The sequence below is a fragment of the Tamandua tetradactyla genome, chromosome 26 (genome assembly GCF_023851605.1).
Source record: "Tamandua tetradactyla isolate mTamTet1 chromosome 26, mTamTet1.pri, whole genome shotgun sequence".
Taxonomy (NCBI): Eukaryota; Metazoa; Chordata; class Mammalia; order Pilosa; family Myrmecophagidae; genus Tamandua; species Tamandua tetradactyla.
The window spans coordinates 27,775,857-27,794,019 of NC_135352.1; the positions used below are offsets into that span (position 1 = coordinate 27,775,857).

The following is an 18,163-nucleotide window of genomic DNA, read 5'->3' on the forward strand; positions in this document are numbered from 1 at the left end:
CAATTTTCCCTGTTGCATAAGTGTGTGCCCTCCTTCCCCACTGCCGAGACCATACTTTACCCTGCTGCTGCAGTAATCTTCCTCAAACCCCACAGCCCTTGTTTTGGCTGGAACCTGCAGTGGCTCTGCATTACCTGTGAAATAGGGTCAGACTCTCCCACATCCAGATTTGCTCCAGCCCACCTCGGCAGCCTTGTATTTTTCCCGGCTGGAGCCATCATGTCTGAGCAATATCAGACTACTTGCTCTTTGGCTCCCACATCCCCCTTCATTGGAATCTCCTACCCTTTCTCTCTGTCTGCCCAAATTGGGCTTTGCAGAGGGCACGCTCAGTTACCTCCACCACAAAACCTTCTGCAACCACTGTAGCCCATCATGGGCTCTCCCGTCTCTTGAATCGGGCCCTCTAGTGTACTGTTAATTATCTTTTCACATACTTGCCTCAATTCCCTGGACAAATTGCATTTTTCTTTTTAGGAAGGGGACGAGTCTCTTGGTCTCATTTATGTCTTACTCCAAGTGCCTGGCAAGTAGTAGTAGTAGATACATAGATATTTGTTTTGCTTTATCAAATATTTGTATTTTGCATCTCTGGAGTGTTGTTCTTCTTGGAATGATTCTAATATGATTCCTTGTTTTCCCTCCCTGACCTTTACTGTTTGTTTAGTGGGTGATTATTGAACAGGGATGCTTTGCTTATTCAATGGTGATTGTCCCACTCTATGACACCCTCGGAGAAGATGCAATCACGTACATAGTCAACAAAGGTATGTCTGAGATCTGTGATTGGACATCAGCCTCGTTATTGATTACATTCAATGACTTTATGTTTGCTCATGTTATAATTTGATGGGGTTTTTATATTTAAATGATAATATCTGCCATTCTACTTGAAGAATGGGGTAATTATACTTTTGTGCCAGATATATTATTCCTCACTGTATCTCTTCTTTTCCAGCCAAACTCTCTGTGATTTTTATTGACAAGCCAGAGAAGGCCCAACTCTTATTAGAGGGTATAGAAAATAAGTTAACAACAAGCCTTAAAACCTTAGTTATCATGGACCCCTATGGCATTGATCTTGTGGAACAAGGCAAGAAGTATGGGGTGGAAATCATGAGCATGAAGGCGTTGGAGGTGAGTCCTTCTGCCCTGCCCCAGCTCCAAAGGATTCCTTGGGGGCATTAAAGCTCACATGCAGTATCTGTTGAGACCCCATAATCTCAACTCTGGCCAGTCATCTCAGTAACCATGGAAGATAGAGAGCACACATTCTTGTCTCCTTACTGTAAAGACAAATTCTACATGCCTGTCCATGGGTCAAGACCTCCCTTTTTTCAGAAAGCATTCTCATAAAGTGAGGTGTAGGATTGACCCTAGAGCATTAGCAAGCCACCCCAATAAATGCTGGAAATGTCGATTTCAGGTTCAGATGTGGAAATTTAGGTGCATATATTCTCTTGAAGCTCTCATGTCTTTTACTCACTGATTTATCTTCTAAAATGGAGCCAGATGTAGAAATCTGCCACATTATCTTTTTTACCAGGGTGCTTTTGTAGCATCCTGATGAATTTTAAGCATAGATGTTTTATTTGGTTATTTTTGTATTTCATTTCTTAAGATGCACATTAGTCACAATTTTAAAGGCCTGCATTCTAGGGAAACCAGTGTGGTCTGTATTTAAATTGGCCATTTGATCATATAAGAATCTGATCCCCCAGTTGGACTTGGATTAGAGTTCAATCCAAGGAGGTTGGCAAGAGGGAGGTCTTTTCATGTGTACATCATAGGGATAATAGGCTTGAGTACACATTTTCTATGTCATTCTCTTTCTCAAACTGTTAGAACTAGGGTGTTAAAATTTTAGTTGTAATTTTCCTCCTACAAAAAATGTGAGACTACAAGTAAGGATTTATAGAATTTTATGTCTCCTGGGGAACCTGGTAGCTGTAGGGAAACTGTTAGTTGTTCTTACAAAACCGTTTTGCCCAGCACCCACATGCGTGCATGCACGTACCCAAGGTACTGTAGGTGCTCTATTGTTAATTCGGGTTTATAGCTGGCTTTTTATCTAGCATTTCCCCACTTTTCTTTTTTTTTTTTACTTGTAAATCCCTTTAACAATAATATAATCACTTTTCCCTTTTCCTTTCTTCCCCCCTCCTTCACCAAGACACCCACACACAAAATTAATCATTTAATTGCTCTATAATAAAGTAATTTTAAGATAAAATTATTTATATGAGTACATGAGTAAGGATTGTACTATAAAGTTTATATTCATGCCATCTTTACTTAGACAAGATATTGATTTATGTTTTCCTTTTTAATATGATACATGTCGTTTTTAAAAATTTTGAAAGCAAAAGATTAATTTTTTAACAAATGAACTTAAGAGTAATGTTATGGTTGAGTTGTTTTTTTTATGGTTTGGTTTTTGATCAAGTTTTTATTAGCATCTATTTGTTAAAGGGTCAAAATTAAAAACAATGATATTGGAAACATTTGCATTTTTCCCAATATTTTGTTATGGAAGTTTTTGCATATACAGATAAGTTGAAGGAATTATATAGTGAACATCTGTATGCACACCACTGCATGCTTTGGGTGCACAGGTGGTTCAGTGGTAGAATGCTTGCCTTCCATGCAGAAGACCTGGGTTCAATTCCCGGACTATGCACCCCACCTCACCCCCCCAAAAAAGAAGAAAAAAAAGTTAAAATAATGCATGCTTTGTCACATATTTATCCATCTCTCCATCCCTCTATCAAACATCCGTCTTTTTTTTTTGATGCATTCTATGTAAGTTTCAGACTATATCACTCCTAAATACTTCAGCATGCTTTTTATTGATTAGGATTCAGAGTTTTGTTTATGATTCCTTTGTTTCTTTTTTGAGGTAAGATTTTTGCATTGAGTATAACAATAGTAATTCATTTATTTTTATGATTTCTGTATGTTTTCCTAAATTATGACATCAGTAAGGTTTCAGACACTGAAACCTTGGCAGTTAGTGCCTTAATGTGGGTAATGTTTATTCCCAACAAATTAAAAAGAAAATTACATGTAATTGTTTCTTTATTTTCTTTAACACGTATTTTAAAAAATATTTTTATTGAGAAGTCTTCACACATACATTCCATACATGGTGCACAATCAGTACCTCACAATATCACTGCATAGTTGTGTATTCATCACCATGGTCATTTTTTTTAAAACATTTGCATCACTCCAGAAAAAGAAATAAGAAAAAAAGAAAAGTCATGCATACCATACCCCTAACATCAGTTTTTGAAGTATTAAAGATCCCAAGAAACTATGTAAGAATTTTGAAAGACGAGTAGAACTTTGCATCTGATAAAGAGAATGTAGAATTTGGGGTGGGGGGGGAAATGCAGAATTATCATTGCTTTAGCTCTTAGATTACTTCTGTTGAATATCAGTGTCTCCATTTTTTAATCAGCGGTCTGTTATAGATACAATTTAAAGTGTGAATTACATTTAAGACTGTTTAAAACTATATGCTGACAGATGCTCACTGAGCCCCGAGTGTGCCCATATGACCTCCGTTTAATGATAGGCATGCTCCCGCCATATGCTCATTTAAGCTGTTCTATTTTAATAGGAAAGAATGTAAGTAGTTCATTTTAGTAGAAATTAAAATGGTCATCAGGATTGTCTATAATGTTATAAACAACAAAATGAACTCTTAATAGCAACTGGGAACCAGTGCTTGGAAATGCTGCAACTCAGAAATGCATCTGTCTTTCTTAGCTTTCATACCTGTTCAATGAGTGGTCTTAGATCTTCTCTCATGGCCTGTTTTATAATTGGAGGCTCCCAAATCCTTTCTCCTAAACCCCACTGTGAACCATAGGCTACATGTGGGGAGTGCAAATATTTGAGCCTCTCCAAAATGACTGGCATTTAAATCTGGTTTAAATGGTCCCCACCAATTGGGGAGGGTGGGTGTGGAGTATCTCTCATTATTCAGTTACAACTAAGAGCAGTTCTTTGTTAAAAACCATAAAGTAGGAGTGGGGACAAGCAATACATTTTACAGGACTTGGACTACAGTCTTTTGAATAAATCCTGTTTCAAAAGCCATTTGTATAGCTTTATATACAAGAGAAGACAACTGGAAAATGACTTCTTAGAATAGTGGATAATATTTTGGTTTGGGTTCATTAAGCTTGCCATAGTTTATTTAATTTGAAGATTGCATTTGTCTTTGAGCCTATGAGTGAACCTCACAGTAAAGTCAACCTTAAGTGACGTAATGTGAACTTATTCTTTCAATTTAGAAGCATTTTTTTTAAAGATGTTTTTCTTTTCTTCTAATTAAGGATCTGGGAAAAGTCAACAGATGGAAGCCCAAGGTAAGTACGTATATGTCAGAATCTGCCACAACCCTCTGTATAGTTTGAAATTTTTAGTCATTTTGGAGACTAGTAGAAATCTTGGATGATATATTTTGGCTGATTGGATTTTTTTATTCTGACTTGAATCTTTTTTTTAATTTTAATGTGTCTTAGCCTCCAACACCTGAAGATCTTGCAGTAATTTGTTTCACAAGTGGAACTACAGGCAAGTTTTGAAATGGGATTGTTCCTAGGTAGTATGTGAAAGTTTGTACTTTCCCCCTACCCCCCACATACATACTTTTTTGGATTATTTATCCACCAGAAAGCAGAAGAGACTGAATTGATTCAAGCAGTGTCTTCTGTTGTTCTATAAGATATCCACAGAATTGGAGAGAGCCATATATTTCCTCACATATGAATTAATGGTGACATTTAATTCACCAGTCTTCTTAGGATAAGCTATATTAAGAGGAAAAAAATCCCTGCTTTTTCTATTCTTATTGCTAAGATCTCTAAATCTTATCATTTTAATAAAGATTGTTTTAGATAATGGAATTATTTTAAATGATTTCAGGTTGCTTAGGATTTTTTTTTTGCAATAGTTCATTTTATTTGTTCAAGGCCCCATATTGCAGGCATTAAACTAAGCATTTGCCTTGATTCTGTGGGCCCAAATTCACAGTATTTTGAAAGATAAAAGCAAATTGTGATCCATGGACATGAATGATAAGTAATGGCTCAAGATTAATCACATTGTAGTTTTTAAATTTCTATAGCATAGAACTGTGATGTCACAGGTCTTTTAGGACCTTCTGGATGTCCCAGAGGGTACCTGAACTCTTCTTGAGTTTAACAACTTCACCATCCTTCAGCTTCTGGTTGATAATGTTGGTTAATCCCTGAGCATTCAGGATACATGGAAGGCATCATTCTCATGCCATATGTCCCCTTCATCTGGATGAATCCTAGATAGGTTTTTTCTTTCATTTTTTGTGAACAAGAATTTATTTCTTAAATTTTTATATGACAATTTTTATAAGAACACCTAGTCAACATAAAAATGGTTATAATTAATATATACATTTCACTGGAACAAGGTAAAAATACATACACTATTCTAGACAAGCCTTTCTGTGTGAAGTTAGATTAAGTGTGAGGGTAAAACAGCAATTGAAAATATTAAACTTCTGAGAAAATGGGACACACCAAGGATATAAAAGGGAGGCATACCTAATACTAATCATTGCACTGCAGTACTAGTTAATTGCACATTTTTAAAGAATATATCATTCAAAATATATTAAAACTAAAGAATTTTTAAATATCCACTTTTAAAAATCTCTGTTTCTGACACATCCTATTCATGTAACAGTATATGAAACATGCAGTATCATTTAGATAGAACTGTCCTAGATAGATTGTTTTCTTTTTTTTGCATGGGCAGGCACCGGGAATCGAACCCAGGTCTCCCGCATAGCAGGTTAGAACTCTGTCCCAGATAGATTTTTTAAACATGGATTCAGTCAGATCAGCCACACTTAATCCAGTAGTCCAGTTGGTATATCCTTTTAGCTTAATGATTTCATGGACACTTTCAACCAACATCTTGTGTGCTTCCTTCCCATTTTCACTGTCACAATCCATTTCCAGTTCTGGATTGAGTTCCTGGAGAGAAACTCCTGCTGTATTTGCTCCATTCCACACAGCCACACTTGTGTCACAGCATTCCCCCAAAATCCATCTGTGGCAGCTGCTGGGATGGATGCCAAGCTTTTCAGCCATAACACAATTAAATCTAGGAGAACCCAGTCATATGGTGCTTGGGTAATCCACTTAGTTTCCAGGGTACATATGTTAGCCTATTCACTGGGTGAGAAACCCTAGGTAGTTGGGACTGTACTTGATGATTTGAAGATTAATGAATTTGAAGGCTTAGCATTCCTCTGCAATGGATAGAGAGAACTAGTCCCCACTTTTCCCCTTTTGCTTCAGACTCCTGCGATTACCACAACAATCTTTGAATTAGCAGTCACAGAGTAATTTTTTATCTGCCACAGTTTTAGGAGTCTGAAGAAATAAGCTTACATGCTGCAGATCCATCATTTCTTCTTTGAGTTTATCTTTCAAAACATCTGCAAGGGCGAGTTCATCAGCCAGAGACTTTCCAGGAATGCTGATAGCACATGCCGTAGCAACTTGTGTAACCCCCACTGAAGTGATGCTATTGTTTGAGACTGTGGCTTCCTCTTCTGCTGGTGCGAGCAGCTTTTCCTTAAGAATGGGCGTTGTGCACAGGAGGGAGAGGGCTCCAGAGTGCCTGCAATAATGTGGCTGTGAAGGCTGCATCGGCTTTCTGCTTAGGAATTGAACTTTATCAACAATTGGCTTTCATGGGGCGCTTGAGGCCCTAAGTAGACAGAGTTTGGGGGCCTCCTTAATTTCTGTCATTCTTTAAAGGAGTTTCATTTACTCTAACTTTGTTCTACTTCATCTGTGTTCCTCAGGCAACCCCAAAGGAGCACTGATCACTCATCAAAACATAGTTTGCGATTGTTCAGCTTTTGTGAAAGCAACCGAGGTAAACTTTTTGGACATTGTCATCTTTTTTCATACTCATTGGTTGACATAAGACGCCCAGAATGAAAATAGTAAAGGCAAGACCACCATGTTAGGTCCACACTGTATTTGGAATCCCATCTGAAATATAAATAATGTCTGAATTAATATGGCTTAAGACCACCTCCTCTCAAATTATTTTCATTGCAGACCAAATCCCTAACTCTTCCTTGTGACTATTAAGGTGAATGGACAGAAAGAATTTGGTCCAGCTGTTGCATTGTGAAATTTTATTTGGATACTGCCCCATAAAGTTTTCCAGGAAAGGACAGAGAAGAGATGACTGTCTTGTGCTTTTATCCACTATTCCAGTGTTGGGAAAGTTGTTTCTTTATATCGACAATGAAATGTGAAATGCTGCTGAAGTTTTTTGAATTACTATTACACGTTTTGGCCAGTTTGACTTCCATTTTATGACAGGGATGAGAGCCTTGAACTTTAATTAGTTTCCTATAATCTTAAAATTTGCTAGCCAACATTATGTTTCAGACTTGCCTTTTAAAAAGGAACCAATTTAATAATATAATGCCTTTCCCTCATACTTTTTTCATGTTTTATATAGTTTAATTTTGCTGTCTCTTGGAGGTACTTTATTTTTGTGGCAGGAGTTTGTGTTTGGTGGTTTTGGGGACTCTCCATCTATGGTGGCTGCAGACTGTTGGTCTTTTAGGGAACATGCCACTTATTTTACTCTACACACACATTCTTAGTCCCAAATGCCTTTTCTGGTGTATGCTTTCGAAATAGAGTTCAACATTTAGCACCTTACCCAGGTGAAAACTTACTTTTCTAAATGGCCTTAAAGAAAATTTTGGAGGTAGTTCAATGAGGCAAATAATTGCAAGACTTTGTTTAAAATCAATGATAATATCAAGGAGCATTAGGCTTTGTAAAATTTCTAGTCATGCTAATGGACATTATTTTGGGGGCTAAATAAAAAATTGAGAAGTGTAGATGTTACCGAGTCATATTGCTCTGTGTATGACAGTTTCATTCCAAGAACTACATAGTTGGGATGAATACATTTAAACCAAGATGATGGCATGCTCGCCATATGCCAGATGTTTCTGGGATTGCTGTTTGCTCAGGACTGGTGCTTTCACTGATTATGACATTATCATGAAGGCTAGCCCACTTTTGTGGAAGGAGAGCATGGTTCAGAAGTGGGTGCCAACCCCCTAGGCAACTTGGCTTCTGTCTCATTTATTCATTGGAATAAGAGCAGCTGCTGTTGGCAGCCTCCAGTTTTTACCTGAGTTCTTTATGTCATTAACATGAAAACACCATTCCACGCAAACCCTGCCTATGCTGACCTCTCTGTAAGGCCCGTCCTGAGCCTTGAAAGGGAACCTGCTGTCCAAGCTTAAACTGGGCCTGGGTCTGTCACACTCCGCATTTTGTAGGAGAGCAAGCCCTTTGGTGTTGGATCTTAGCTTGCATTACATATATTGGGACATTTTCCATGGGGTAAAGTAGGGCTTTAAGGTAAAAATGTTGATCAAAATAAAATATTTTAGATGCATTTATACTATAAATAAAAGCATCATAGAAATCCATTTTTCTCTTCTCTCCTCCTTTCCCTTTGAAACATGATATGCTATCTTATGTTGGAATGGATTTTATTATATTTCTTACTCTAAGATGGAATTGAGCTTGCTGGGCTGTGCCATATAATGTTTTGAGTCACTAAACAAGCAGAACGCATAATCCCTTAACATCCCATTCAGGGCAAAATTTTACTTGTTTTGACTGAAGTCTGAAGTAGATTTCCTTGGTTGTTAATGACTTCATCTATTCCATTCTCCTTGAATTATTAAAATACTGGTTTTCTTTTCATTCTTTGCTGAGAAATAATTGCAGACCATGAGCAAAGGCTCTTTCTCTTTAATGTTAAGGGACTATGTGCTCTGAAATAAATGGGAAATTGCTAGAAATCTTAATGCTTTTCTGCCTTGCTGGTGTTTTTGCTTACAGAATGTGGTCAATCCTTGCCCAGATGATACTTTGATATCATTCTTGCCTCTTGCGCATATGTTTGAGAGAATTGTGGAGGTAGGCATTTAGCCTTGTTTTCTTTGTGTGCTGTTTGTGTTCCACTAAGTTGTTGTATTTTACAGAAAATGCTTGAGTTGAATCCCAGTGACACACACATTTCGTATTTGCCACTTGCACACATGTATGAGCAGCTAATGCAGGTAAGTTTGATGTACGGACTGTCACCCCCCCAGATAGTTCTTTGCTTAGCGCCATTTTGGAAGTGGCACTAATTATTTAAAAGGGTAGATTTTTTTTTTCTTCTGGGTCTGATTATTTGAACTTTAATTGTTCATTTTAAAATCAGAAGCTCAGACTTTTTGAAAACATGTTATATTATGAAATGCTATATTATGAAATATAGCATATATACAAAAAAGTAATAAATTTGGAAGTACATGATAACAAATAGTTATAGAACATATTTCAAAGTTTGCTATGGGTTACGTTTCCACAGTTTCAGGTTTTTCCTTCAAGCGATCCAAGACACTGGAGATTAAAAGAAATATTAATATAATGATTCAGCAACATACTCAGTTAAATCCTATCTTCTCTGTTATAACTCCTCCTTCTCCTTTGATCTTTCTCCCAAACTTAAGTGGTATTTGGACTATGCCCATTCTAACTTTTTCTTGTTGGAAAGGGGTTTTGACAATATGGGATAGGGGGATAGATCTTGTTCCTGGAGATTTATTTGGCCTAGGTCTCAGGATTTATCTGGCGTTAGGAACTCATCTGGAGGTTGTAGTTTTCTGGAAATTAATCTTAGTGTGTGAAACTTCTGTAGATCTCAGATAGAGCCTTAGGTGTTCTTTAGGGTTAACAGGAATGATTTTGGTTGGGGTTTGGCAAACTGGTAATTAACAATATTTAGCTGAAGCTTGCATAAGAGTGGCATCCAGAATAGCCTCTTGACTCTATTTGAACTCTTTTTTTTTTTTAAATATTTTTATTGAGAAATATCCACACATGTACAGGCCAACCATATTATATAATCAGTGGCTCACAGTATTATCAAATAGTTGTGTATTCTTCACCATGATCATTTTTAGAACATTTGCATCACTCCAGAAAAAGAAAAAAAAAGAGTTCATACATACATCTCATACTCCTTACCCCTCCCTCTCATTGACCCACAGTATTTCAGTCTACCCAATTTTTATTTTTGTCTTCCCCTATTATGCATTTATTTTTTATCCTTTTTTTTTTTTTTTTAACTCAGCTATCCATACCCTGGATAAAAGGAGCATCAGACACAAGGTTTTCACAATCACACAATCACATTATAAGAGCTATATGTTTTAGTTTGTTAAAGCTGCTGGAATGCAATATACCAGAAATGGAATGACTTTTAGAAAGGGAATGTATTAAGTTGCAAGTTTACATTTCTAAGACTGTGAAAATGTCCAAAGTAAGGCATCCAGAGAAGGATACCTTAACTCCAAAGGAAGGGCCAATGAAGTTTGGAGTTTCTCTATCCTCTGGGAAGGCACATGGTGACATCTGCTAGCTTTCTCTACTCATTCATAAGGTTGCACCAGGGAAGTTTGCCTTCAGCATCTCCAAGGGTCTCTGACTTGTGGGCTCCGAAGCTTTTTTCAAAATAGTTCCCTCCTAAAGGGCTCCAATAAGCAACCCCACCTTGAATGGGTGGAGACATCCCCATGGAAACCATCTAATCAAAAGTTACCACCCACAGGTAGGTCACATCTCCATGGAAACAATCAATATTGAATGAGGATTAAAGAACATGGCTTTTCTGGGGTACACAACAGTTTCAAACCAGCACACCACTTACACCTTATCTTAAAAGATTTTGTTTTTGGAATAAATTAGACCTAGAGCTTCTGGAATGCTAAAAATATTTGGAGTATATAATACTGTGCCATCCATTCAACAGGTATTTCTTTTCCCCGTTTTTTTCGTCAGGAAGGCATTGTTGATCCCATGGTGCCAGGGAGACTTTCACCCCTGAATATTGTAGCCCATGTAGTGGGGAGAGTAATGATTTTGCTTGCGGAGTTGGGCTTAGAGAGAGAGAGAGGCTACATCTGAACAACAAAAGAGGTTTTCTGGAAGAAAATCTTAAACATAACTATAGGTAGGCTTAGCTTCTCTGTTACATAAATAAGTTTCACAAGAGCAAGCATCAAGATCAAGGGCTTGGCGTGTTTTACTTGGTGTAGTCCCTATTGTGTACAAATAGTATCAGAGGTTTTCCTGATGGGAAAGTTTAATAGTTCCATGTTTTTTCTCCAGTTCCTCAAGGGAGAAATTCAGACTTTTAAAGCATACTAATATGGGCATGAGTCAAGGAAGACTAACTGTAAAAGTAGAATTTTCATTCGAGCAAACCTATAAACTATAAAGCCTCATGAGACTTATGTGCTGTAGAAGTCTATTTTTTATTGTGAGCTTATTCATAAGAAAGGGGTTGGTTTCAAGTGAATTTTTTCAATATGTGAAGGTAGGGTCTTTAGCTGACCTTTACCTGAGCTCCTTGTATACAACCGTGTGACTAATTTAAGCTGTCCAAAAATTATCTCTTTTCCTTTTTGGACAGTCTTGGATTGAATTATAGGAAAAACAGCAGACGTTATTCATTCACTTCTTGAGTGCCAGCAGTGTGGGGGGGGGGCCTGCACTGGATCATGGAGAGGTGACCAAAAATACCGAAAATAAAACAAAAAAATGAAAAATAGATAGATGACCAGTAGAGGGCCAACCCTTTGACCCACTACTGTCCCTGTAAGTTTCACCTGCCCCTAAAGGATCAAGGACTACTGGTCCCCTCCTCGTCTGTTAGGTCTACTTCCTGCACACTTCACGATCTTGTGAATTTATGAAGTGCTCTCAAGTTAGTTGCTAATGTACCTAACTATGGTTTTAGGGAGGCAGGCCCCACTCATCAAAAGCCTCCTGACCTTTAATTTTTAAACCTTTTTCAAACAGTAAACCATGATGTACCTTTCTAGTGGTTTCTGACTTCAAGACTTTGATCGTTTGTATTTCTGTTGTATCATCTTTTGATTTCCTCTTTCTTTTTAAAATTAAAAATGGGCAAACTGTTTATTCAAGTACATATGGCTTGCCAGTGCAGTTTGGATTAAATAGGGGGGAAAATCATACATTAGATTATAGCTGAACAGCAATCCACTCCAGTATTAGGTGTCTTAGGGTCTCAATGTTAACATTTTCAGTGGATTTTCAAAAAATTCAAATTCAAATAAAAAAAAGTGAGGCTTTATGAAGCTTGGACTGTAGACTGAGACCTTCTAGAGTTCTAAAAATATTTAGAGCTAATAATACTATGCCATCCATTCAGCAGGTATTGATCCTGAAGCTCAATTAACAGAACCTTTTTGGTCAGCACTAAAAACAACTGGTTTCTTACTACCCCCTTTACCTTGAAGATGATCAGAGGAAATGCCAAATTCCATGTGACAGTGCTCTGAGAAAGCAAAAAGCAAGCAAACAAAAATCTTTTTTTTTTTTTTAAAACGACCTGAAGTTAGTAACATGAAGATTTCTGGCAACAGGTCTGCAGCCCTAAAACTGAAGTCTCGTGTATCTGTGCTGCTGTCACAGTGATAAAATATTTTGCTGTTTCTGCTTGCTTCTGTAGTGTGTAATGCTGTGTCATGGAGCTAAAATAGGATTTTTCCAAGGAGACATCAGGCTGCTTATGGATGACCTTAAGGTGCTGCAGCCTACCGTCTTTCCCGTGGTTCCAAGGCTGCTGAACCGGATGTTTGACCGAGTAAGTGCTGAGCAGCTAAGTGTGGAGCTGGAGGCACCGTACTGCGTGTCGGAGGCCTGGGCTCGAATCGGGCTCATGCGTGCACCCTCTGGGGAACCACGGGCAGTTCTTTTAATCTCACTGAACTGCGGGTTGCTCCTCTGTAAGATGAGAATGCAGTTACCTTACAGAGCTGCTGGGGAGAATACCCGGGAACACACTTTGGAAGCCTTAAGGCACAGTACGGGTGAAGGGCGGGAGGTCGTTTTAATTTTGCAGTGAACACCTTGAGCCTCTGTTTTCTCATCTATAAAAGAGACCATTACCTACTGTCCTTTGCTATCTACCTCACTAAGTTCCTAGTTGGATCACATGAAAATAAAGAGCCATGAACTGGGTTTTATTCATTGTAAACCTCTGTGCACATGCAGGATATACTCACTTTGCCACATTGAGCAGCGTGACTGAACCGGGGAGGGCCTCCCCCAATGCCAGCCCTCTGCGGTGGGCCAATACACCCTGCTGGGCATCTCCAGTGTGTGGTCTGGGCAGTCTCCAAAATGAATTTGGGCTGGGCAGTTTCAGCACTGTTTGGAGGCTTGGCTTCTAGCGGCTCTGAGAACCTTCTTACTTCTTTACTTACTAGATTTTTGCACAAGCAGACACCACACTGAAGCGATGGCTCTTGGATTTTGCCTCCAAGAGAAAAGAAGCAGAGCTCCGTAGTGGTATCATTAGAAACAACAGCCTGTGGGATAAACTAATCTTCTACAAAATACAGGTAACAAGTGGATTCAAACGGTTATTTCTTAAGCATGCTACTTAGGGTTTCAAATTTTGTATGAGAGCTCTTTTTTTTTTTTTGAGGGGTGGAGGCAAAAGAGAGAATGAAATATTTTTATTAATTCTGGCATATTTCTAAAACTTACAGACAAAGCCAGTAAGTAACACTTAGTATCCAAGATAAATTTTAAACAGTGTTGTAGTTATAGCTATCTATGGGGGAAAAGGATTCAGGGTATTCTAGCCTTTCCAATTCTCCATTTTATGTAGCTTTTATGGAACAAGTGTGTCAGTCTAGAAGCGTTTTTTTTGTTAGGCATGGGTGATAAAAGAATATGTAGAATTATGTCCAGTGAGATGCCAGAATTGTGGTAGTTGCCACAAACCCACCACACTTTTTCAAATTCCTTAAAATATCAATAAATAGATGACTTGTTTGCACACTATTTGAAAGGGTGGAATGGGCATGGGTGGAACAAACTGCTGTCACGTGCCCCTCTTAGTGAGCACCTGGGCAAGTCCCTGAGCACCCCCCTCTGAGGACGCGGGACATCGGGGCCCGGGGTTCTATCCAGATACCTTTCACTGCCTGGTCCACCCGCCTCCAGGTTGTTTTTGCTTTGTTTTGTTTTCTGCTTCCAGGTTTTAACATGCGTTTTCTCTCCTCTCTCCCTCCCTTTTCAGGCGAGTCTAGGAGGAAAGGTGCGGTTGATGGTCACTGGAGCTGCACCCGTGTCTGCCACAGTGCTGACATTTCTGAGAGCAGCACTTGGCTGCCAGGTGAGGCAGGACTTCACGTCTGGCTTTCTAATGCTGAGTCATCTTCTTTAGGATAAGTCATGGCTACCCTCCATGCATGTCTTATTTTGCTTGGAAGATCATGTCATTCCTAGGTTCCTTGGAGAATAAGCCATATATGTATTTTTTACTGTAGGCAAGGAAATATTTATTTGTATTCACTGTTTGCACTCTTGTCGAGAATAAACACAAAATATGTATTTGGAGTCAGGCATGGGATTATGGGCATGGCTCATACATAATAAACCAATCTGGAAACCAGGCTGAGAACATATTGGCAGGGATAGCAGAGTCTCGGGGACACAGATGGAAGGAACCACAAGCTGACAAAGCAAGTGCATCCCTGGATAGGCATGCATGGCAGGACCTGACACGGAGGGCTCCTCTCTTGCTGTCCATAGGAAGTTAAGTAGAAAATTTACAGGGACGGTGGCTGCTGCCTGACATGGGGTTGAAGATGTTTAGATGCTCTGGAAAAGCATGCTCTAGTACAGGATGAATTTACCCTACATAAAATTTGCAAAGAGATTTCACCACAGCAAGCCATTATTTAGGAATGTAACTGCTTTTGCACTTCAGCAAAGATGTGACCTTCCCACTTTAATAATGTTTTGTCTCTTGGTGACCCAGTTTTATGAAGGCTATGGACAAACAGAATGTGCTGCTGGGTGCTGCCTCACTCTGCCTGGTGACTGGACAGCAGGTATGATCGACAGGAGATTTCTCATTGGAATCTCGCTATTGGAATTAGATTCTTCACTGATTCTTTAACCAATGTAAACCAAGTTCTAGTCTGTTTCAGATTATTAGGCCTCAGGGCCACACTCTTGTAAATCATGGAGCTCCATGTAAAATGACTCTTGGGGTAGAGCATGTTGTAAATTGGAAGCTGTAACTGTAAGGCGATAGAGAGCTGCCTAGATTATGAAGGGGTAGTCTGAGAGATGCTCTTGAGACCAGATTTGGAATGTTTGACCCAACTGATCTGTCTAGTAATGGGTAAGGGTCTAATGATTTGCCAGAAATTTTAATCCACAAATAGTCATTTAATTTATGCTGTGTACAGAAGACTGTGCTAGATGTTGGGACTACACACGTTAGACAAAACATAGTCATTTTTCCCCAGTTGAAGAAGAGGGAAGGAAGACAGACAAACATAATGAATTGAGTAACTGTCATGGGTAAGGGTCTCTGTTAGAAGCTTAAGATGTATAGTTTTTGTTTGTTAAAGCTGCCATAATGCAGTGTACCAGAAATGGAACAGCTTTTGAAAAAGCAGTTTATTAGGTTACAAGTTTACAGTTTCTAAGCCATAAAAATGTCCAATCTGAGTCATCCAGAAAAAGATAGCTTGACTCAAGAAAGGCTGATGTCTGTCACATGAGAAGGCTTGTGGCTGGCATCTGCTGTTCTTTGTTCCCGGTTCTGTTGCTTCCAGCTTCTGATGCCAGTGGTTTCCTCTCTAAGCATCTGTGGGTCTTCACTTAGCTCCTCTGGGACAGAACTCTGGGTTCTGACTTGCTTAGCATCTCATGGGAAAGCACATGGCAAAGCTCTGCCCGTATCTAGGCATCTGCTCTCTGTCAGCACTCCAAGCATCTCCAAACATCTGTGTCTCTGTCAGTTCTGGAGCAACTGTTCTCCAAGCATTTGCATCTCTCTCTTAGCTCTGTCAGCTCTGAGCTCTCTCCAAAATGTTTCTCCTTTTAAAGGACTTCGGTAAACTAATCAAGACCCACCTTGAATGAGTGGGGTTACATCTCCATCTAATCAAAAGGTCCCACCCACAACTGGGTGTATCACATCTCCATGGAAACAGTCCAATCAAAAGGTCCCACCCACAACTGGGTGTATCACATCTCCATGGAAATAATCCAATCAAAATGTCCCACCCACAATATTGACTCAGGATTAAAAGAAACGCGGCTGACCCCCACAAGACTGGATCAGGAAAAAGGACATGGCTTTTCTGGGCTTGAAACCGGCACATGTACCTTGTATGAGTTTCAGCTGAACTTTATCTCTGAGAAAATACTGTTCCCTCTGTGACGCTAATTATAAATTGTGGGTTAATAGCATGTAAATAATTCATGAGAATTTATATGACATTATGTTTTGGAGGTAGGATTACAACCGGGGCCTAACTGCAAGTCATTTGTGCCTTCCTCTGTGGCACGCTGGAAGTATACTCTACTAACTGTGAGACCTCAGCTTCCCTGATTTGTTTGCGTGTTAGATACATATTAGCACTCTTAAGTAGCAGTGCAAAGAGATCTGAGTTTACTGAGATAGACACTGACATTTTATGTCTTCATGGTGCTTGTTTCATATTTAATCACAGGTTCCTTAACAGTGAGAGAAATTGGAACAATGGATTCTATATGCTACAGTAATTAAAACAGAAAGAATTATTTGTCAAACTCTTAAAATGCATGTAATTTCTCTTATTTTTGTGTTTGGAAAAGCCAAGAGAGTTAAGTTAACTCTGAAAATAAGCACCATTTTAATTTAATATGCTTAAATATAAAATGTGTTTATTCATGTGTAAGGAAATAAAGGCCATATTGGTCAGAATGGGATGTTGAGTGAGAGAATAATCAAGGTTTGCCAAAGGTGCGCATATGTCCTCTCTTCTCGCAGAGAATGCGGACTAATTCAGATGTCTGTGTGAGGAGGGGTGTTTAAAAAGGACTGGAAAATAACGGGGCAGGGACAATCAGATCATAGAAGCAGGGGAAAGTTTTAGAGAGCTTGCTTCCAGGTATTTGTGGTAACTCTTACAACTGCAGCCAAAGTATTTATACTTTGAAAAATACTTCAGAACATCCAACTTAGTAAATGTCCTGGAGTGTTTTGAATATTTTAGTTCCCATTCTAGAAATAAACTCTCCAAATCCATTGAGCAGACAGAGAATGGCTATAATTGCAGAAGCCAGAAGTGTATACCAGCTGTTTTTCTTTGGAGGAGGCTTGGTTGTCACAAAAATAATTTGAAGACTGACCTGAAGATATCAGGAGTCCCCTTGGTACAAGTTGTAATTCTTTTATTTAATGTGCAGGCCATGTTGGTGCCCCCATGCCTTGCAATTTCATAAAACTTGTTGATGTCGAAGAAATGAATTACCTGGCTGCCAGGGGCGAGGGTGAGGTGAGTGAAATCACATTGGTCCTAACATCCACCCCCGTTGCAGCCTGGCCTTTTCCTCTAACAGCTGGGCAGCACGAGTGCAGCGCTCTTCCCCAGCACAAGATCATAGTTGTGTATTCACCAAATCATTTTTTTGAACATTTGCATCTCTCCAGCAAAAGAAAGAAAAAAGAAAAAACTCATACATGCCATACCCCTTACCACTCCCTTTCATTGACCACTGCATTTCAATCTACTCAATTAATTTTTGTTCCCTCCATTATTTGTTTTTATCCATATTTTTTACACATCTGTCCATACCATAGATAAAAGGAGCATCAGACACAAGGTTTTCACTCACACAGTCAGTCACACTGCGAAAGCTGTATCTTTATACAATCATCTTCTTGAAACTTGTTGTTTGGAACAGAGCTCTACAGTTTCAGGCACTTCCCTCTAGCCACTTCAATATACCATAAACTAATTTTATATATATATATACTCTTAGTGCATAAGAGTAACCTCCAGGATAACCTCTTGACTCTGTTTGAAATCTCTCAGCCACTGACACTTTATTTTGTCTCATCTCTCTCTTTCCTCTGTTGGTTGAGAAAGTTTTCTCAATCCCTTAATGCTGAGTTCCAACTCATTCTAGGATTTCTGTCCCACATTGCCAGGGAGGTTTACACCCCTGGGAGTCAT

General features: G+C 38.9%; 1 protein-coding gene across 8 annotated transcripts in view; it reads left to right on the forward strand.

The window, feature by feature from the left end:
- ACSL1 (acyl-CoA synthetase long chain family member 1) overlaps positions 1-18,163 on the forward strand; it is a 97,973-nt gene that overhangs the window by 56,573 nt on the left and 23,237 nt on the right. For 6 of the 8 annotated variants that reach the window (XM_077144530.1, XM_077144522.1, XM_077144528.1 and 3 more), the window contains exons 6-16: positions 668-767; positions 959-1,137; positions 4,347-4,379; positions 4,536-4,587; positions 6,869-6,942; positions 8,955-9,032; positions 12,640-12,774; positions 13,400-13,534; positions 14,221-14,316; positions 14,965-15,037; positions 17,394-17,482. In XM_077144530.1, the coding sequence (XP_077000645.1) occupies positions 668-767; positions 959-1,137; positions 4,347-4,379; positions 4,536-4,587; positions 6,869-6,942; positions 8,955-9,032; positions 12,640-12,774; positions 13,400-13,534; positions 14,221-14,316; positions 14,965-15,037; positions 17,394-17,482 (1,044 nt within the window). Of the gene's footprint in view, positions 1-667; positions 768-958; positions 1,138-4,346; positions 4,380-4,535; positions 4,588-6,868; positions 6,943-8,954; positions 9,033-9,097; positions 9,176-12,639; positions 12,775-13,399; positions 13,535-14,220; positions 14,317-14,964; positions 15,038-17,393; positions 17,483-18,163 lie in introns of all 8 variants that reach the window. The other 2 variants (XM_077144524.1, XM_077144529.1) reach the window with 1 other exon arrangement.